Source organism: Corella eumyota, chromosome 5 (genome assembly GCF_963082875.1).
Source record: "Corella eumyota chromosome 5, kaCorEumy4.1, whole genome shotgun sequence".
Lineage (NCBI taxonomy): Eukaryota > Metazoa > Chordata > Ascidiacea > Phlebobranchia > Corellidae > Corella > Corella eumyota.
In genome coordinates this window covers 12,060,181-12,081,147 of record NC_137494.1, presented here as the reverse complement: position 1 = coordinate 12,081,147, position 20,967 = coordinate 12,060,181, and the positions used below count along the sequence as shown (strand labels likewise).

Sequence of the window (20,967 nt, the reverse complement as noted above, 5' to 3'; positions counted from 1 at the left end):
AGCTGAGTCAGCTGATGACATTGCAGCTGCTGAAACTGCTGCTAAGCAAATGAAAGCTATTGCATTTGGCGCCGTTTGTTGTATCATTATAGGAAATATGTTTTTACTTTGACCATTTTCGAATGGCGTGTTGTTATTTGCAACACCGTCAATGTAACCAGCCATCGTCCAATCTAAAAAGCATTGCAACCTTAAATACTGCAATTTAATTTAAAAGTTTGGTATACTCTTTAAAGGGTGGATAGTTAAAGAGATTTACTTGTTTTAGTAGCAGCTATTCCTATAAGAAATGCAGGAACTCCTGCCAGTACGAATATAAAACTAGACGCCATTGTTGCAATTTGCGCCTTCAGAAGGGACTTCATAGCGAATACGCGTTGATACAGTCCTTGAAATGGGATATAGCCTAAAGTCTACAAAAAAAGAAACGTCTGCCATAATGAGACATATTCACGCAAATATTAAGCCACTAAAACTTGAACTTACCAATAATAAAGTGTTGTCAATCCAGTACCCAGTTTGATTTACATCCCATGTTCCGACCCAGCTTGTTGCTGAATTATTTTCAAATGTTTCAGCTAATCCTCCCACTGCTTGATTCGTTAACACGAATGGTGTAACAAGAATCTTAAAAAAAATTAATTAATATGAAATTTAAATTTTGAATAGAACTATTACAAAAAAGGACTATAATCAGTAACAAGTCGTATGCAAATACAAATAACATATGATGTTGAACTAAACAAAAACTACAAAGCTATGTGATTTGCATGTTTCTGGAATTCCTGCACATTTATAAATGCCAAAAACATTATCACCCTAATCTCTTAACAAGACACTATGTTAAAAGAACTGTAGTTATTTTAAGAGCTTGGCAAATGTTAGGCTACCAAGCCTAAGGTGATAAGTCCAAACTGCAAGACATCTGTATATGCAACGGCGTACAGTCCTCCCAGTATCGTATAAGCTACAGCAAAGCATGCAGCTAGTATTATTGCCAACTTGTCGCTTTGTAACCCAGTAATAACAGTTATGGATCCACCTGAAAAAGGTAAGTTTATTATGACACAAAATTTCACCATAATCTTTGCTTGCATGCTACATAAATATATATGTAATTTAAAGCTCAATTTATATACATTTATTTAACTGCATCACCTAAAGTAGACAAAATGGCTGCTATCCAAATAAGGTCAATCGACGAAGCCAACAAATAAAAAACTGTAATTATTTCTTTGCCCAGTTTGTTTTGCATTGGATCCAAAATTGTGATAAAACCCTGTGTATAAACAATTACAGGCCATTATTAAACTATACAACATCCAATATTTCGTTAATTTGTTTTTGTTAATTACGCAACTATTTTAAAAAGTCAATATGTATTTTTGTTAAAGCTTACTCGGTCTCGTAGCTTCGGAATAATAAAAAATACGCTAACTAAATCGCAAGCCACAAAACAGAATGGTGCCTGCGTCCATATAAAACCAGCACCTGGCGTATAAATTTGCTCAGATATTGAAAAGATATATGCTGTTCCCACCCAAGTTGCTGTAAAATAAATGTTGTTAAATAAATTTAATTATTTTTAAAACCGCAATCAATGCTTTTATCCTGTCTACCTGACATAGTTAGTGTTCCGATTACTAATCCTATGTCGTTGTTGCCGATCATAATAGACTTGGAAGTTTGCCCAGATTTTCGAGTTCTCCATGACACAAATATTCCAAATAAAAGCATGCCAACAAAAAAGATCGCAATTAACACGACGCCCAATATATTAACCATGTTTCTTATTTCTTTATTTCGTGAGCGACCAAAACCTTAAAAGTTAAGCCTATTTTAATGTAAAACAAAAGAACAAAAATGCTAGTAATTAAAAAAAACTTTTATAAAGTTCCTACTCGTTGTGAATTTGCAAAAAAAAAACTTTCTTTTAAAATTTCACATATAAGGGCTTAATTTCCTTTACAGAAGTTACATATGGTTCTGGGCGGAAGTAGGATCTCCAAAACAAAGTTTGGTTTTGCGAATGTGTGTAAACATCTTTTTTCGTTGCAAAACCTTATTTTTGTGTTAGACTTAAAATCTTTTTTATATATCATCATTCTGTAACATGTTTTATGTTTTTTGGTAAAAGACGTGTGCTAAAAAGCCGTGTATTGGGCTATCTAAAAATGCTAGTCTTATTGGCGAATAGTTTGGCATTGAATCGGTTGAAATCCAAGACCTTTTTAGGTTTACCGGGTGCCAAGACCAATGTTTTACGCTACCAGTTTAAATAGAGGTCTTTAGATTGGTTTTTACTGCTTATTAACTTGCTGAATTAATGATTTGCTTCGTACTTTAACCAAATCTTACAACCAGTTATTATTTTGTTAATAAACACTGCTTTTAAGTTAACAAAAAATATTTTTAAATAAATATAATTTAAATAAAAGCATTAAAAAAATTTGAACACAGAAACGTTTAAAATTAAAAAATTAATATCGAGGATAAACATAACATTTTTGTTTTAAAAACACACTCTACCTATGCGGTAAAAGTGTGCTTATGCATGGGAAAAAGTAAAAAACTTTCAAATAACAAAAAACTACGATCGTAAAAATGAGTTTTGCTGGTCATTCCTGGAGCAAACCGAAGAAGGATAACGCTAAAGATCAAGAAGAGGACGAGGAGGAAGAAGAGGAAGATCCGTTTGACCAAATGATTGAGAGGTCAGGGTGTTCGAAGCAGCATTTTGCCTTGCAGGATTGCATGTTTGATAATAAAGATTGGCGAAAGTGTCAAGACCACGTAAAATCGTTCAAAGAGTGTATGATGAATTCAAATAAAAAGAATAAAACGTAGCATATTATAAATTTATGTGTAATTAACAAATTTACACTTAAATTAGACAGATCAGTAGTTAATGTTATTAAGTTTTGTTTGTTAAGTTTCGAATTCGCGTGTTTATTTATTTGGCCTTTTTATATATTTTCTTTGTTTTACTTTTTCTAATTGTTAATGTAAGAATGCTGATGTTAAAGCCCAAGCAATTACTGGCTTTTGTAAACCCCGACAAGATGTATAGCCTATTAAAATGATGAAATTACTACTCATTTTTAATTTATAAATAAGAAGATTGTCTGTTATGACTCTTTTTACATTCTGACATTATATCTACAGATTAACTATTTGTTTTTATACTTAAAAACCTTTGTATATTTTTAAGTCAATTCTTAAATTTACCCAAATTTTTAGCATAAAAAATTAAAGGAAATACATAACACAAATTTTTATTATGTTGTTATTTGCTAAATGCTATGCAAAGACCTTGTGTTTCAAAAAAATAAATTCAATTTTTGTTCCAGGTTTGTTTGTTGTTTTAACTTTTGTCACACCTTGACTGTCATTTTGTTAAATTCCAATCTAAGTAATTCATTTTTAAAATTTCAAAAAACATGGTTTTTTAATTAATTTTCTTATTTTTGCATTTCTAGATTCAAAAATTTTTTTACCATGGAAAGAAATGGCATTGTGATGTTTGTGTTAAAAACCCCAATCGGGTTGATTAAACTAATTCACTCTGGGCGGGGAATACGAGAAATTCAGTTGGACCCGGAGTATAACAATTCACGTGAAATATTAAAAAAGGATTATGATAAAAATGAAGTTAGAATTGTATTTACTGAAGGAAAGACTACAGAGGTCTCAGATAATTCAATCGCATGGATTAAAAACTATTTTTCTACAAATCCAAAAGATTTAGGGATACCCCCATTGGATAACGAAATTCTGAGAAAAGATACTTTCAATGCGCTTGTTTTTCGAACACTTTTAACAGCAACAAAACCCGGTATGACACTTTCTTATTCCAAACTTGCTGAAGCGTGTGGAAAACCCAAAGCTTTTCGGGCGGTCGGTCAGGCGATGCGATCCAACCCTGTTCCGATAGTGGTCCCATGTCATCGGGTGATACCCAGTAATGGTGGCTTGGGGCATTATATGTCGGGAAAGGGGGACAACATAAAAGCCTGGCTTTTGGATTTTGAAAAATCTGTTAAATCCATTAAAAAATCATAATTTTTTGATGTTTATTATTTAATAACAACACAACCAGCTTATAATTTCAATATATTAATGGTGTTATATAGGGGTCCTACTATTTACCTCACAGGACTACCACACAAAACACCTTAAGGGTTTATTTGGGGATACTGTCATTTAATTAAAAATACCAACAACGAGACTCGATTAACTCCAGCCCTAACCCTTTTTTGGAAAAAAACTTTGGTTGCCTTAAAGACAACAAAAATAATGTACATGATTTTACATTTTTTTGTGGAAAATGTAGTATGGCCTGTGTGGTAGTTAGTGTGGTAATTACTGGTTATAAGGGCAACTTGCAGCATTTTTCAAATCTTGTGCATTGGTACAGTGCAAAATATAACTATTTTGTAGTCCATGGCATTTTTTATTATGAGCACTAATGAAAAAAAAATTGAACTTAAATATTATTTTAATTGGTAGCTAGACTAGTGGATTGGATAATTGGCAATCATACTAGTTAGTAATTTTTGTTGCAAGAGTTATGTTATTCGATTGAAATAGTTTTGTAATATATTCCTTGTTGATGCTTTTAATTATGTTTTTGTTCTTTTAAACTGTTCTAGTGCTTATAAATTTATGCATCATTAGTAATTTTAACCGCGTATGTAAATATGTCTATTTTTTTTTAATAAATCTTATCTTCTACAGAAAAAAATTAGGGTTTTGTAAAATTGATAATGGCTGACCCAAAATATGCCGACTTACCAGGAATCGATTATGAGAGTAAAGATGTGTACGAGAGTGGGGACTTACCAGAGGAGGATCAGATCTTCGAGGGTGATCAAAGTGATAACGTTGAAATAGTCGGAGTAGACACTAAGGAATTATTTGATCGTTTTAGCAATAAATATGTGTCTGGAAGAGGAGACAACTTGGAAAGCAACGACGATACGATCCTGCAAAAATTCAGTCGTCTTAATCTTGAGGTAAATGATCTAATGGCTCAGATAGCTAAAGTCAAGGAAACTAAGACAGAAGATGCTACTGACTTACTAGAGAAGCTTCAAACCTTGCAAACACAGCTTAAACAAGAAGAGTCTAACCAGTATTTAACTGAGAAGACTGATGGTAATATCGCCAACCTTTTGGGAGCAGTGAAAGTGTCACAAAAGCAAGGAAAATCAGAGATTGCCAAAGGTCAACAAAAAATCCAACCTGACGTGGATCAAAGGCAGAATTTGAGAATTGTTGAATTGGAACAAAGACTTGCAAGACTTGAGAAAGTTTTGGGTAATGAGTCAAAGCAGCTCAGTGTGTTGGCACCACAGGGTACAACACTAAGAGAATCTGTGTACCACATGGGCAGTAAATTAGCCATGCTCGATAATGATAATCTTCCACAGGTGGATAGCAGACTTCAGGCGATTCTAACCAAAGTTAACGAGATTAACAAAGCCCATAAAGGAGGTGGAGACCAACCTACTGAAATTAACCAGAAAGTAACTGAGATGTACGAGATGATGCGAAAATGGGAAAAGGTTAGAGAGAATCTTCCATATTTGATCGAAAGACTTCAATCACTGGACACCCTTCACTCTAAGGCTGCTGATTTTACTGCGACTCTTGCTCACTTGGAGTCCACTCAAACTCAGATCACAAGTCGACTCGACTCAAGTAACTCAACTCAAAAGAAACTCACAGAAACTTTGAAGCAAAACGTCAGTACTATTCAAGCTAATATTGATCAGTTAAATAAGCGCATGAAGGACTTAAAAATGTAAAAACCTGAAATTTAACAATTAGAGGTTAAAAAACTATTTAGAATTCTTATTTATGTAGTCCTTAATGCATGCTTGATGTATTTAATTGTTTAAATAGCTTTAAAATTAAAAGTGTTATAAAACTTTTCTTACATTTTCTAAAATATAGAAATTCTTTTTTATTTGTTAAAGCAAATTTAAAAAAAAAAAGTTAAACAAACTCTATTAAAATACTGTTTACCAGTAATTTTTTTTCTGCGAAATTATTAAAAAAGTATATATTTAAAATTCAATTTTTTTGTAGTTTTTTGTTATTGTTTTTTTCTGCTAACCATTTAATCATGTTGTTTAGAAATATCTAAAACAAAATGGACTACTATGAAAAATATAAAACCGTAAATCACCAGATTGTTAATCCCTTTCTTGAATTATTGGACAAGGACAAATTTAAATCGTTCGAAGTAAGAATATCATCGTATAGTTATCTCAACAAGGTAATCGGATATGCTATGGGAAAACTAAAGCATAAAAACACGGATGGGATAATTTTAGTAGGACAGGACCACAGAAATAAAATGACTCTAAAATGTGCGGAGATTTTACATACGAAAATACAGGGTCTACATCAGTGCACTACACAAGGAAATAAAATTCATGAAGACATTTGGGTACCTAAGGATATGGATAGTGATCTTGATACGTTAAGTGTAAAACGTCATGTTCCTGTTTTATTTATTTTGCTCGCTAAAAATGAACTACCCGATCAGTTAAAGTTTCATCCTAAACGTATGCAGTTAAATATTGGAAAAAGAAAAGAAACTTCTGCGAAAAAAAATAAAGGTCATCCAAAAGAAAAATGAATTTTTATTTGATTTGTAGCAAGTATCATCTAATGGTGCAATATTGTCATACATGTTAATAATATAAACATGATATCTTATTGGGTGCTAGTAATATAGTTTAGTTGTTTTGTATTATCTTTTGATTTAAATAAATATTTTATCTTATGCTGGTATAACACAAACATTATTTATTGCTTACAAAATTACAGGTTATTTTATAGACTTTTTAAAATTAGTTTTTACCTTTAACATGTTAAAACTATCGTATTTTTAACAAAGTATTAGATATATCTGCTTAAAGTTATAAAAACAAATTTTAGTATAGTATTTTGAGTTTAAGAATTTTGGGGATAAAGCCTAAACGATTAAATTTATTTTAAGAAGTGCGGTTACCAGGAAAATTTTTTGAATGGCAAATATTTTTAATTTTTTTAGGTAAACAATATTTTTGTTTTTATTTAAGATGGTTGCTAATGCAATTATTTTGACTTGTCGTACGTTTCGACCAAGATTATTCTACAAAATAACCCTATTATGATCATTTTTAAGATATGGTAAGGTTTAGGTCTTTCAAATTATTATTTACAAACTTATAAACGTTACGTACGCGTCTTGAAAATGAATAATTTACAAAATCTAGCAGTCTAGTCTGCTAGTAAGTTTGGAGCTCTATTCTGCTATTAGCGTCGTCTGCTGGTTTTAACGATTACTACTAGAATGAATGCGAAATTCACAGTATTTGTAATCTGGATTAAGTCGCAAGTTGCGTTTGGGATATTAGAGATTTATATTAACAATTACCTATAACATTATGCTGCTGATTATCAGATTATGTTTTGGCTAAGCAGAAGTTTATAGCACCTTACAGCATAAGAGCAGTGGGGATCGAAATCATAACCCTATGTGGTAAAGTTCACTCTGCCTCTTAACTAGCAAATATACATAGCAATTAGTTATATATAAACCGGCAGCATGGTGTAGTGGTAAGAACACTTGATACACCATTAATGAGGTCGTGGGTTCAATCCCCACTGCTCTCATGCTGTAGCGCCCTTGAGTAAGGCGCTATAAACGGTATGAACTTCTGCTAAGGCAGCACTTAATCAGCAGCGTAATTATCGGGCAATTATAATCTTTATAATATTCCAAATTGTCACAGGCAACTCGAGACTGGGTCGGACTAACTGATGTTACTCTATGTTTAAGTCGCGCATTCGACTTTCTCACATCGAGGATAAAGATATATACAAAAAAAAATATATATATATATAGTCAGATAATCTGATATAACAATATTTATAATAATATTATTTCGTCTTTTGGCAGAGGATAAATCTTGGTCAGTTTACTTGGCCTGGTTGGCTGTTAGTCAATCTTTTAATTAATTATTTAAAATATGCAATCTTTAAATTACACATTGGTTCTGAGTCTACAAACGATTTTACTTTTATACGACATCATTATCAACTCTTCCATTGACTTAATAAACCCTGAAAATGTGATACAACTGGTTCTATTTATGTAAGTTGATTATTTTTTTTTTATTTTTAAAATAAATCTGAAAAATAATTCAAAATTACCTTTTTTTGTTTTTAATTTTTTTAGACTTCAAGATATCTGTATCATCTTCCAATTGATTGTTTTGTTCTTGGAACTTTTTAATACTTCAACTTTTCAAGCTGGTTTTGTATCTGTCATGCTTAAGAAGTTTCGCTTCAGTATTTTTGTCACTGTACTTTATCTATGTATTAGTATAGCTCTACATGTATGGACATTATCAATAAGGTAATAAATTTTATATTTTGTAAATATTTTTATAACTGAAAGTTACATAAAAAAATGTTTTTATAGTAAACTATTTTAAAACTAGACTGGCATAGCTTACTGCTGTTGTATCTTTTTTTTGTATATTTCTTTATCCTCGATGTGGGAAAGTTGAATGCGCGACTTAAACATAGAGTAACATCAGTTACCCCAACCCAGTCTCGAGTTGCCTGTGGCAGTTTAGGATATTATGAAATATAATTGCCCGATAATAATGCTGCTGATTAGGTGCTGGAGTTTATACCAGTTTTAGCGCCTTACTCAAGGTCGCTACATCATGAGAACAGTGGGGATTGAACCCCAAACATCATGTGTGGTGTAGCAAGTGTTCTTATCACTACGTCAAGCTGCCGGTCTTTATAAATAAAGCATAGTGAATTTTTTGTATATATATATATATGAATGTCTTAAGTTTTGTTTTTAGAAAATGTGATTTTTATTTTCAGGTGGAATGATCCCCTTGCATTTTTATGGAGTTTGGGAGGATATTATACAGTGTTTATTATTCAAAGAGGGCTATCACCAATGTATTATTACACTTATAAAAGAACTGCTTTAAGGTTAGGAGATCCCAGATTTTATAGAAGCACAGATTGGCTAAGAAACCATTTTGTGGTTCAATAATTTTTTTTCTAATTTTTTTTTTTAGAATTTTTAGTATAACAGTTTTTGTTTTTGAAATGTTGTTATTTTTCATTTATTTTTATTTTTTGTAGACTTTTAAATTGTATACATAGTTTTTATAGAAGTTATATTTTTTATTGATTTTGTATTGTAATCATGCAAAAAATGTAATTTAACATTATTCTGTATTGTTTAGGTTATAAAACATGGTATAACTGAACTAGATTTTGGAAAGTATTTTAGTAAATTCAGTATTTTGTAAATTCGTAAACACTTTTTTTATTTTTACAAGGTTCATATCCGCTTACAATTTTATTGGTATTTTTTGATTATAATATATTTTTTATATATAATAATAAAAAAAAATAAAAATATTTTTAACCATTTTTACTATCATTTAATTTACTTGTTTTGTAAAAAAAGTAAAAGAAAAATCGATGATATGTAGTGTCCTAGGTTCGATTCTTCATGGCGCCATGTTAATTTCCTGTGGGGAAATTAGGCTAGGAAAACCAATCATTAACAACACACGTTTTAACCTCCTAAAATGTTTTGTTAGTTTTATCTATTGCGCTATTCTTAATAATATAGTTGACGTCACGTTACATTTATGACGTCATGTCGGGGTTTGACCTTCTGCGAACTTCCAACGACGTGACCTCCTACCACAAAAAAGGGGTTTTGTTAGGGGTAACAATGTTCCCCAGAAAGTTAGATAGGGTGGGTTACAAGAACGGAAATTTTGACGTGACGTCACTACTATGTTAGAATGTGGTAAGATCGCTTCACGACCTAAACAAAGAGTAACAACCACTACCCCCACCCGGTATCGCCTTACTTAAGGGCGCTACAGCATGAAAGTGGTGGGGTTCTAGCCCACGACTTTAAGTTCTGACTACAACACCCCGCTACCGGCTTCTCTTACAAAGTTGCTACAAAGGAAAACAAATAACTTTAAAATTTTATTCATATATATATACAAAATAAAAACAAAAAAACAACAACTTACGTAAAAAAGAATTCTAATTTGTGTAAAATAAACAAATAAAATAGAAAGTACCGTATGTGTTGAACTTTAAAAATAGCAATTAATTGCTTTTTAAATTTAAAAAAATTTACCCAAAAAATGCACATTTTTTAATAATAAAAAAACAAAAATTTTACAAAACTTTTTTTTTACAGATTTGTTTTAACGATTGTCATTATAAAGCAATAAATACCGTACAAAGCCAACAGGAAAAAACACAACATGTGAATTTCTTAGAAAAAAACTTTTTGTTAGCCAACAGTTTAACGATTTTGTTTTTGGCAATGTTTTTCTTCTAATACGTTTACTTATCCATTTATGTACAGTAGTGCCTCCTGATTTTATATTTGTTGTTAGAAAATATAATTTTGCTGTCTAAGATGGTACTGACGTCATAGCTAACGATTCTCTTGGTTCCCCTTGCCCGCCCTCTTCCGGCCGAGTTAAAACAAATAATCTCTGAAAAAAATGAAATTTTACATTAAGTTCTATTCTTTCAATGATTAATTAAAATATAGAGCTTCTGAACAAAAAGTGAATTAAAATTTGCCGGTAGCGTAGCGTGGTGATAAAAACACTTGCTACATCACATGAGATCGTGGGTTCAATCCCCACTGCTCTCATAAGTCAAGCGCTACAAATGGTAAAAACTTCTGCTAAGCCAAACCTTTATCAGTAGTTAAATTATCAGGCAATTATAATTTATAAAATTCTAAACTGCCACATCAACTCAAGACCAGGTCGGTGTAACAGTTGTTTTTCTATGTTTAGGTTGCACATTCGACCTTCCCACGTCGAGGAAAAAAATTAATACAAAAAAATTACCTGTTTTGGTGATCCTGGCGTTACAACAAACCGGTAGATGGCGTAGATGGGTATAATAATAATTGACGAAAAAGTGACGCACCAGCCAACAGCTGTTGACCATTCAGGGTAAACGTAACTTTCGTATTCTAAATTTGATGAAGTCGCAAAGCTCATAATTATCATAAACTGCAAAATAAAATAAGTATAAATTTTAAGACAAACTTTAGGGCTTAGAGATATATTTTTACATTTATATATAAGCCTTGATTAAAAGTTCAACAATTAAATTAAAAGCAGTCTTTAAATAAGCTAGCTTTTTGGCAGTTTATTTAAAAAATAAGGTTTTAAAATTTTTAATTAACCTATTTCCCCTTTTTTAATAAAAATTACTATTTACAGTAATCAGTCTTTGAGCGTAATTCGTTTGTTTACATACACGAGTTCACGGGTATTAAATTACTGAGGCGGTTGTTTAACTTGCTTATTAACAAGCAAATTTTTGATCTAATCGTTTAAACAAATATGTTAACCAGTAAGCCTACAGCATTAAACTATTTGCTAAAATGCTAAGTCATTTATTTATGCCCCAATTTCTATTTTCTGTAAAAACTGTCAGCAACTTGAAGTTATTTATCGCCATTTTGTGTTTAAATAGTATCAGTGTCTTAACTGGGCCGTATATAAGCTAACATTTCTTATATGCTTAATCCATCATCAATTGAACTTTACGTCAATTTTTGTTTTACAGTCGTTAACTTACCGATAAAAACAAAGGACTAACAAAACTCCAGCAAAATTTCCAATAAACTCCAGGCCCGAAGCCCAACATAGCTCTTATGTCGCCTGACAGTCGTTCCACTCCTAAAAACAAAGTTTGTGTAGTTTTTTTAAGTGATATATGACATCAAAAAGTGAATTTAAGTCCTAAACTTGGCAATGATTCACAATAAAGTTCATAAACATCTTATTAAAACTGCATTGGCTAGAAAATTCAATCGTTGTGAAAATTACCTACCGTAAAACCAGCTGACTGAAACTGCTTCTACTAAAACAACTGTCATAATGGCTGGACCAGTCGCGTAAACTTCTAGTAAGGTCATTAAATACACCCCGCCCTGTGTAGTAGTAGATAGTGCAAGTGAAAAACTTAAGCATAGGAATCCGAAAACGAATTTTTTACGATGTTTTCCTATTGTGTTCGGGTATTCGTCGGCAAATCCAGTTATAACAGCTTCTAGTCCTCCGAACTAAAGTTAAAAGGTATGTCAAGTTTAAATCTTATTATTTATTTATTATATTAGCCTCTAATACTATATTTTACATGGTATAGGTAATATATACTGGTTAAAAAAACAAATTTAGTTTTAATATTAGGTTTTTGCATAAAAAATAAGGCAATAAAAGAATATAAAATATATCCCTTACCGAACTGTCAAGTCCTAGCGTTATAATCATGAGAAAAAATAAAATGGAAAATACAACTGAGCCGTCAAACGTCGTCAATGCTTGCCCGTAAACAACAAATAATAGGCCCAAACCTAAAAAACAAATAAACATTATGACATGTTTTCTTTGCAACTTAAACGATATTGACAAAAGCTTTCCGCGATTAGGATCACATGTAGTTTACGGTCCTTAAACGAGCCTGTTAAATTTACGGTTTCCGTCAAATTTTTTATTACTTTTACAGTACCTTTTTTGTATATAGCTTTATCTTTCATGTGGGAAGGTCGAATGCGCGACTTCAGTCATAGAGTAACATCAGTTACCCCGACCCAGTCTCGAGTTGCCTATGGCAGTTTGGGATATTATAGATATTAGTCACCCGATGATCAACTTGCTGAGTAAGTATTGGCTCAGCAGCATACCGTTCATAGCGTCATACTCAAGGGCGCTTTAGCATAACATCACTGGTGATCGAACCCAGGACCTCATGTAGTGTAGGAAGTGTTTTGAGCACTACACCATGCTGCCAGTATGTAAAATGTATTTATTCATATATATTTCAACCACATATACCGTAGATTAAGAAAAAAAATAGTGTGTTTTAATAAGTACCTTGCGTAGTTACTTCTTCGATATCAGTTTTATGAAGTAAATGCGCCATGTAGCCTAACACCGAAAATACCACGAAACCAGCCATGAAACTGGTAAGGCAATTCACTATACTTGTTATAAAGGCATCTCTGCAGAAATTATTTAACAAATTAATTAACACAGTGTAAAAACGTAACCTTTAACCTTATTATTTAACGTGGTGTACAACATATGTTACACTAGTTAGGTTATAGTTTTTGATTACCTGTAGCAATTGTTATCAAAACGATTGTAACTTGACAAGGCTATTAGCGTACCAAAACCTGGCCCAAGTGAAAAGAATACCTACAAAAAAGGTTAAATTTAAATTAAATGCACCAGAAAATTGTATAATACCACTGTTATTAAAAAAAAAATTTGGTTATATTGTTTTACTATAACCACTAATTTAGATCATATTTTTTCATATTTATTTATTTTATATAAAAAAAAACGACTTAACGGCTTAAGCCTACGGTAACGTTTGTTACCTCGACTAAGTATCAATTTGACTTTTGCAGATTGGAATTTTATTGCCCGACAATGGGTGTCATAGCAATTATATTGACCTGCCCAGTAGCTTAAGCATAAAAGATGTGGGTAAAAACGAGAGTCTTATGTAGGGACAAATGTGATCTAACTACTATACGTCACGACGCCGATATATTGTATAAGCAATTACCCTTAGTTTTTTTTCTAACTCTTTAAAAGGGTAGAGGTTTTAGATATTTCATTGGGTAAGGGTGTGCAAGTTAGGACGTGTCTGTGCTATCTGTAAGCGCCAGGTTCAAGAGCGAATAGTGTGGCATTGGTGGGACTCGAACCCAATACCTTTTTGCTCGTAGTTCGACGTCATGACCGGTTTTCGGTTCACCACACTACTGGACTTATTTAGGTTTATTAATATAACAAGGGCTAACACTTTTACCTGTGTAGCGGCCTCTAGCCACACTTTAGTATCCGCCAGTAGCTCCCATCTTGGCATTAAGTAATATTCGATTCCTAGAGATGCGCCAGGCAACATTGCACCTCTAATCAGCAAAATAAACAACACCAAGTAGGGGAAAGTGGCAGTTACCCAAACGACCTGAAATAAGAGTTAAGTAAAGTTAAATACATTGCAGTTAAGTCCTAATTTAAATTGCATATAAGAAAATTGAACTAAATATTGAAATTTAGGAGTTTTTGATTTTTTTCGACGCAAAATTTTTGGGTGACCTTTCCTGAGGATTTAACTCCCTTCCACAGACAAAAATACAATCCGACATAAACAATAAACAAACAGATAACAATTTGCCATCGGGGTGGACCCAAGTCTCCTATTCCATCAGATTTGTAGATCTCCAAAACATGTCGTCTGCAAAAAAATCACGTTTTATCTTATTTTGATCTTAATGCAGTTGACTTAAAAACTGACTCTGTTTAACAATATTAGTTTAGTCGCCACCCAACAAGCTGTACTTACTTGACTAGTTACTAAATTGTCGCTTTTCGTGAAATGGCGGGACAATTGTTTACCAATAGCAATTTACCTGCGGTCCGAAAGGTTTGGGGTTTGATCCCCATTAACTCCACACTATTTGCGCTTGAGCCAGGCGTTTACAAAAAGCTTACCCACGCCCCAATATCACACCCTTACCCCCCAAAAAAACATATCCATTAAGGGAATATGGATACAAAATATGCATATTTTAGTAAAGTATATTAGTTATGGCAGCGGACTACGAGCCAAAAGTTTCGGGTTTGGGTCGCAACAATGCCACATTATTCACCCTTGAGTCTTGTGCTTAAGGATAGCCCAAACACGTCCTGAAAACCTATCATTTTAAAATAATTAAAAGTTTCAATATCTTACTCGAAAAATTGCTGTGCTGGTGATTGTGACGTGTTGCTATATGATTGGTTGTGGGCCGCCGCCGAAACTTGGTCCACACACCTCTCGTCCGCCCACGTGTGGTTGCAATTCGCCCACGGTAACTCAGACGTAAACGAACTGTAAAAAATACGTTAAAATTAAAAAAAAAAATTATTTTAAAAAACATGATTTGTTACAAAAACTAAATAAAACATATCGTGATTAAAATATATTTTTTATATTAAACTAAAAATAAAAATGCACTTAATATTTTTTTTTAATTTTTTTGTTTTGTTTATTTATTGTATACCTGTATAGATAATATACAGCCCATGCAATAACTGTATTGTAATAACTTGAGACGTACAAAGCCATCACGCAAATAGCGAAACCGACCCCTGTTAAATAATAAATTAATCAAATAAAAAATGAATTTATTTTATTTTAATTAGTAATTAAAAGTATAAAATGACATCAATAATAAAGACAAAAAAAATCTCAGGTAAATTTAAAAAAAGTTTTACAAAATTGTTTTTTTTGCCAAATTATAAAAAAAATCGGTTTTTAAACACTTAGTTCAAATACATAAGGCCCTGGGTTTGATCCCTACTTCTTTCATGTTACACAGTTCAAATACATAAGGCCCTGGGTTTGATCCCTACTTCTTTCATGTTACACTACGTTTAGACCATAAAGTCGGCCTTCCCACGTCTAGGATAAATAAATACAAAAAACATATAATGACTCTACCTTTAAATATCGGGCAAATTTTTGCCCATATCGAAATACAACCGCTCCTGTGATATTGTCCTAAGACTAACTCCAAGTAAAACAATGGGATTCCACCAAATATAATCATCAGAAAATAAGGGATAAGAAACGCACCTAAAAAATTAAAAAATTGAGTTAAAAAAAAACTAAGACATTATTTACTACTTACAAAGAACAAGAAAATTAAATTTAAAAAAAAAGGATTTCGCGAAATCTATTAACCCAAAGCCTAAATCTTTGGTTTTAAAATTAATAAGTACAACTCATTTTCTTGGCGATGTCTAAAATAAAAAATCTCAAAAAATTGAAAAAATTAACACATAGAAATCATAAGTCAACATAGAAATCATATATTAAAATACACCTCCGCCGTTCCTATACACAATATACGGGAATCTCCACACATTGCCCAAATCGACCGCAAAACCTATCACAGCTAATAAATATTCCCATTTATGACCCCAACGTTCACGCGCCACTGGTTTTGGCCCGTCACGTGATTCCACATCGTCACGTGACTTTTCGACTAAAACATCTCCTTGTTCGATTCCATTTTCGTTGTAGTCTTGCAACATAGATTTTAGTTCCGCTTTTTTGTCGAAATTATTCTTGCTTTCGTTTGGGTAAATAACGCCTGATCCATCCATTTTTGACCCCTAGTTACCCCTTATGTTAACCCTACTTACCCTACTAACCTTTAAAAGCAATGTTTAACTGCAATTAGAAAATTAAAAATCGATTTGATATAGTATAAATTCAAATAGCTGCTTAGGTAAATATTTAATTAATGCGTTATATATATATTATTGGTCACATAATCATTTTTAAATGTTTTTACTTAAAAATTTACTACCTAAACTCTGCAAATAGTAACTTGTAAGTAAAACACATAAATAACGCTAATTGGCGCTAACTCTGGATGTGATCCATTATTAAACGCATTTTATTAACCCACTATATTCACGTTTAATATAACAATTAGACAATCATTCACGATGTGATTTGTACTTTGAAATTTAAACTTCCGCCAATAGGAAGTTTATGTCATTTGATTTTTGCGTTAAAGTTAAACTATTTGCATAAATAGTGATTTTTAATTATTATGTAACTTATCAAAGGTCAAAATCATCAAATAGAAAAAAAACTAAACTGTTTTGAAATTCTACATCGCATATGAACAAATATTTCGTTTTATAGTTAGTTCATTAATAATAAAATTTGCATATAAAAAATACGATAAATAAAATTGTTTATTTGCCCTTTTATACATGCTATTTATAACAACTTTGGAATTTCGACATTTTGATAAATTTGGCAATCTATATTAAGAACAAATGTTTACCAAAAAAAATTTAACCTACTATTTTTTCAAGTTCAAACTGTGGTTAGTATCGCATTTCAGCGGGATTTAATTTTTTTTTTGAACTCCTAATTTTTTTTCGCAAGCCGCATATTCTTTAAAGGGTTAATAAAACTTGATATATTTGTTTATTTAGACCTGCCAGTCTTCAAAAAAATTTTCTCGTAAAAAATGCCAAATAACCGAAACCTGATAACCTCAACGATAGATAAGAAAGCTAATACACTCAAAATTTACTGCTCAATATACACAAATGTCAAATTAAAAACCCGCTTAAGGTCTTAACTTAGGAGTTTCAACAGATTTACATATTTTCTAAAATCTGGGTATTTTTATGATGTCTGGTTTCGCTCTTTAAAATCCTATAAAATCTTAATAAAATCTAGCAGTGTTTTAAAAATAAATATTCCTTACTTACTGTCAGAGCCCTGTTTAGGATAATTGTGCTAATGCATTGTTTAAAAACTCTGTAAGAATATTAGTGGTCGCATTTTGGTAATGGCATATATGTCTAAATAATCTGCATTTTTTTTGTATTAAGTGACCATTTTTATATAATTAATACAACGTACGTAAAGCTATTTTCCAAAAAATCATGGTATTTTCATTATATAGTATACTAAATGCATACAAACTTTATATCTGCGATTTACAAAAAATGTTGGATAACGATTTAGTTGTTGTCAGCAATGACTAAAGACTAGCCATTTAAACTACTTATAATTTGAACAGTATTTTAGAGCCTTATTATTATTATTTAATCTAAATCAAATGAGTCTTTCTTAATTTTAAAAATTTACCCACATTTGTAACACTTTTTCTTTAGCAGATAATATACCTTATTTAAACATAGTCTAACCGCAAAGATATCAAGTTAATAACTAGATTTTAACAACGTTATTGTGTGCATTTTTTGAGCTTAGGCCGCGTGACCTTACAGTTTAAGATAAGCTATTACTAGGAACCCTTTAGCCAATAATTATAGGTCTTATACACCAAGTTAAAATGGTGCTTTCAAATATTTTCTAAGTTAAAATACTCTTTAAAATTTGTTTCACATAAATTTTAATGACTTTAATTTAAAAATTAAATTATAAGTACAGCCCTTTTTTTATTTGTAAATTTTTCATGTAAGTAATTGCAAAAAATATCTGTTTAAATTAAAATAACTGTCTTCTTACATAATATTGTCCTTTTTTATTCGATTTTGTAATTGTCTGCTTATACCTGATGACCATAAGATTGTCAAAATGAGTGTTGTTTTAGTAGGTTATGTCCATACATATTTTGATTAATAATTAAACCACTACTAAGATAGTAGAAGGGTAAATATTATAGAACAAAGTTTAAAAAAAAATTTACCGGGCAAATTTTGTTTTTTTGCCTTCGTATTTATAAAAACAATAAATTTGAAAAACCTTGATCGTTAAGCTGTTTTGGTAAACAAAGTCTAAGTTGTGGTATGTTTATGCATGCCCCATTGAAAGTACATAAAAATATTATTTGACATTTTAAATGGGAAAATTACTTCTTCTAAATAGGCTTAAAACCTTGCTGTTTGGACTATTATTAATGGTGTGAATAGGTCTAACAATAGAATTTATTTGTTTTTTGAACACGAAAATCTCGTAGAATAATATTGCAAAATAGATAAAAAAATTTTTAGTCACAAAATTTTATATGCTGTATTATTCAAATGTAAGGAAGTCAGACCTAATTTTGACTGTTATTTATTTAGATTTTTGTTTTTTTTATATGACCCTAAAATGGCAAATTTATTCTTTAATAAACTCAACGAAAGTTAAAAAACCCTAAAGTGCTAAGATTTAAACTTAAAATAACTCAAAATCACGGAAAATTACAAAGGCCTATAGTTCAAGGTGGTATGTTGCATTAACCGCTTAAAGTTAGTAACGTTTTAAAAATATATATCACACATAATATCTGGAAATCCGCCAATATAGTTGTTTTAACTTGTTTGTTAACACTATCTAACATATGCAATGCTAGTATTACATAATGTGCCGTTTATAAGTTATAACTTAAAGTCTCAACATTTTAAATATCTTTTAAAATACTTTTTATATTCACATAAACACAAATATTAATTTCGTTGTAAATTAAAAACACGTTTATACAAAAATGGACATGTAAAATCGAGCTGTCCTTAAATATTTATAATTTAATTGTGCTAGTCCAGATACAAAATAAACTTGGGTTTCAAAATTCTTTTTTTATAATAAAAATAAACTCAATATGAAATCGAATTACGAAATGAAAGGTTTAGAGGTTGAGCCGCACCAATGCCACACAATTTACCCTTTAACCCGGCGTTCACGGATAGCTTAAACACGTTACAATATCACACTCTTTCTTAATAAAATACAAAACCTATCACCTTACGGTAATATAAAAAAAGAAATTGGATTTCTAGCTTAAAGGTATCGGATTCGAGCCGCACCAACGCCACACAATTTACACTTTAGCCCGGCGTTTACGGATACCCTTACTCAATAAAATACAAACCTATTACCATAAGGTAATACGGTAAAAAAATGGGAGGTCCATTACCGTCGTCCGTCGGTTTGAACGGGTAGTACAAAAATGAATGCCGAAAAGGACGGAATTCGCAAGGCAAGATTGGGAATAGGTATAAAAATTCCATCGTTTTTTGCATTTATAAACCGGGCGGACGACGCTAATAGAGCTTCAGAAAATAAAATGGTTTCCTACCTCCTCCGTTTCTGAAACAAATGTACGGGAACCTCCATACGTTTCCCAGATCTACAGCAAACCCGATCACGCTGAGGAGAAACTCCAATTTTCTTCCCCACTGCTCTCTCTGCCGGGAACTGCTTCCCGGCTTCGGGATCACCCTCCGGTGCTTGTCTTCCGAGACCTAATGGCGACGTCATAATTTTTTTTAGAATGACGTCATGAACTTTTTTTTATTTTATGTCAGTTACTATTTGATATTAGAATGGTAGGGGGTCGATTATTTATTAGTCGTATGACGTCAATATTTACGATGACGTAATAAATATACGTGACCTTTACCTTACTGGGTTTTATTTGATGGATATTCCCTAGGTATATATTGGTATTTATAGGCTTGTTAAAAGCAAACCGTTAACGCTAGGCTCAAAGGAATAATTGATGTGGGTTTGCTGCGATTCGAGCTCGAAACCTTTTGACCAGTTTCGATATTTAGAAAAATAAACGTAGTTCTTACCAGCACAAGTCCGTAGCTACTAGATGAATTCGGCAAACTGTCATTGGTGATCGTACTTTCCTTTCTATCTCGACTTTTGCCTGTATAGTACACCAAATAAATAAAAAAGGGTTTGTTTATTAAATACAGAACTAAATATTTAAAAAAATTGAGAGAGAGAGTCGTTCCTTATATTGGCTGGTTAAATGTCCGGCCTTCGGCATGCGTTTTAACTATCATATAGTTACAACTCGCAACTAATATTTGCCCGAGATAATTTACCCGTGCACTACAAACGGAAGTTTTATTTATTTTTAAGACATATAAATTAAATTGTTTACAAAGCTCTATTACAAAAATCTACTTATTTACCGTTTGACAGTTGACTGCTCTTTCGTCGCGAATTTCCAAACCTCGTGGTGTTATCTTCGACTATGTAATCAGATAGTTTTCGCTTAGGACTCCGGGTGTTACCGTTTAACAGAGTAATACCGTCATTTTCTTTTGGCCCTGGTCCGTCATTGAGCACTGGGTATATCCGGGGGTTCTGCTCTAAACTCCCTGGTGCGCTTAGGAGACTGGGTTTTCGCGAATTTCTTCTGGTTACAAAATCATTTTCAAACCGGTCCCAATTTTCTCTTCCATTTTTTGCATTGTTATTGTCCATCGTTAATTTAAACTTATTTTAATTTAAAACTGTAACTAAAATTTTAAAATAAAAAAAAGAGTGTTAATAAACTATTAGATTCTATAAAAATATTTCTAGAATTGTTTTAATATT

The 20,967-nt window shown here is 31.8% G+C and overlaps 6 protein-coding genes across 6 annotated transcripts; 5 read left to right on the top strand and 1 right to left on the bottom strand.

Annotated features, from left to right (window-relative positions):
- Positions 1-2,563: 2,563 nt before the first annotated feature.
- LOC145753924 (uncharacterized) lies at positions 2,564-3,480 on the top strand. Its single transcript, XM_082570463.1, has one exon. It carries the CDS (start codon positions 2,605-2,607, stop codon positions 2,845-2,847), a length of 243 nt encoding a protein of 80 aa, XP_082426589.1. The 5' UTR covers positions 2,564-2,604; the 3' UTR covers positions 2,848-3,480.
- LOC145753922 (methylated-DNA--protein-cysteine methyltransferase-like) lies at positions 3,298-4,738 on the top strand. Its single transcript, XM_082570460.1, has 2 exons — positions 3,298-3,350; positions 3,480-4,738. Exons 1-2 carry the CDS (start codon positions 3,298-3,300, stop codon positions 4,060-4,062), a joined length of 636 nt encoding a protein of 211 aa, XP_082426586.1. The 3' UTR covers positions 4,063-4,738.
- Positions 4,739-4,742: 4 nt separating this feature from the next.
- LOC145753921 (dynactin subunit 2-like) lies at positions 4,743-5,821 on the top strand. Its single transcript, XM_082570459.1, has one exon. The coding sequence runs from the start codon at positions 4,767-4,769 to the stop codon at positions 5,808-5,810; it is 1,044 nt and encodes a 347-aa protein (XP_082426585.1). The 5' UTR covers positions 4,743-4,766; the 3' UTR covers positions 5,811-5,821.
- A 336-nt stretch (positions 5,822-6,157) lies between these two features.
- Positions 6,158-6,801, top strand: LOC145753923 (ribonuclease P protein subunit p25-like protein). Its single transcript, XM_082570462.1, has one exon. It carries the CDS (start codon positions 6,158-6,160, stop codon positions 6,647-6,649), a length of 492 nt encoding a protein of 163 aa, XP_082426588.1. The 3' UTR covers positions 6,650-6,801.
- A 375-nt stretch (positions 6,802-7,176) lies between these two features.
- Positions 7,177-9,377, top strand: LOC145752665 (transmembrane protein 138-like). Its single transcript, XM_082568978.1, has 3 exons — positions 7,177-8,152; positions 8,237-8,416; positions 8,902-9,377. The coding sequence occupies exons 1-3, from the start codon at positions 8,028-8,030 to the stop codon at positions 9,077-9,079; spliced, it is 483 nt and encodes a 160-aa protein (XP_082425104.1). The 5' UTR covers positions 7,177-8,027; the 3' UTR covers positions 9,080-9,377.
- Positions 9,378-10,034: 657 nt separating this feature from the next.
- LOC145753668 (sodium-dependent serotonin transporter-like) lies at positions 10,035-20,884 on the bottom strand. The gene is made up of 15 exons (XM_082570090.1): positions 20,559-20,884; positions 20,208-20,287; positions 19,709-19,874; positions 15,595-15,729; positions 15,155-15,242; positions 14,845-14,982; positions 14,208-14,346; positions 13,918-14,076; positions 13,216-13,295; positions 12,972-13,099; positions 12,339-12,451; positions 11,929-12,160; positions 11,674-11,774; positions 10,932-11,099; positions 10,035-10,565 (listed from the first exon to the last, which is right to left on the bottom strand). Exons 1-15 carry the CDS (start codon positions 20,851-20,853, stop codon positions 10,482-10,484), a joined length of 2,106 nt encoding a protein of 701 aa, XP_082426216.1. The 5' UTR covers positions 20,854-20,884; the 3' UTR covers positions 10,035-10,481.
- Positions 20,885-20,967: the final 83 nt, after the last annotated feature.

Bases quoted from the DNA above. Each gene is read 5' to 3' on its own strand.
- LOC145753922 (XM_082570460.1), top strand. From the start codon at position 3,298: ATGCTATGCAAAGACCTTGTGTTTCAAAAAAATAAATTCAATTTTTGT. The intron at 3,351-3,479 runs GTTTGTTTGTTG...TTGCATTTCTAG, and splicing joins AAATTCAATTTTTGTTCCAG to ATTCAAAAATTTTTTTACCA.
- LOC145753921 (XM_082570459.1), top strand. From the start codon at position 4,767: ATGGCTGACCCAAAATATGCCGACTTACCAGGAATCGATTATGAGAGT.
- LOC145753924 (XM_082570463.1), top strand. From the start codon at position 2,605: ATGAGTTTTGCTGGTCATTCCTGGAGCAAACCGAAGAAGGATAACGCT.
- LOC145753923 (XM_082570462.1), top strand. From the start codon at position 6,158: ATGGACTACTATGAAAAATATAAAACCGTAAATCACCAGATTGTTAAT.
- LOC145752665 (XM_082568978.1), top strand. From the start codon at position 8,028: ATGCAATCTTTAAATTACACATTGGTTCTGAGTCTACAAACGATTTTA. The intron at 8,153-8,236 runs GTAAGTTGATTA...TAATTTTTTTAG, and splicing joins ATACAACTGGTTCTATTTAT to ACTTCAAGATATCTGTATCA. The intron at 8,417-8,901 runs GTAATAAATTTT...TTTTATTTTCAG, and splicing joins GTATGGACATTATCAATAAG to GTGGAATGATCCCCTTGCAT.
- LOC145753668 (XM_082570090.1), bottom strand. From the start codon at position 20,853: ATGGACAATAACAATGCAAAAAATGGAAGAGAAAATTGGGACCGGTTT. The intron at 15,243-15,594 runs GTAGAGTCATTA...ATTATTTAACAG, and splicing joins AATTTGCCCGATATTTAAAG to GGGTCGGTTTCGCTATTTGC. The intron at 13,296-13,917 runs GTAAAAGTGTTA...CCTTTTTTGTAG, and splicing joins GGCTAGAGGCCGCTACACAG to GTATTCTTTTCACTTGGGCC.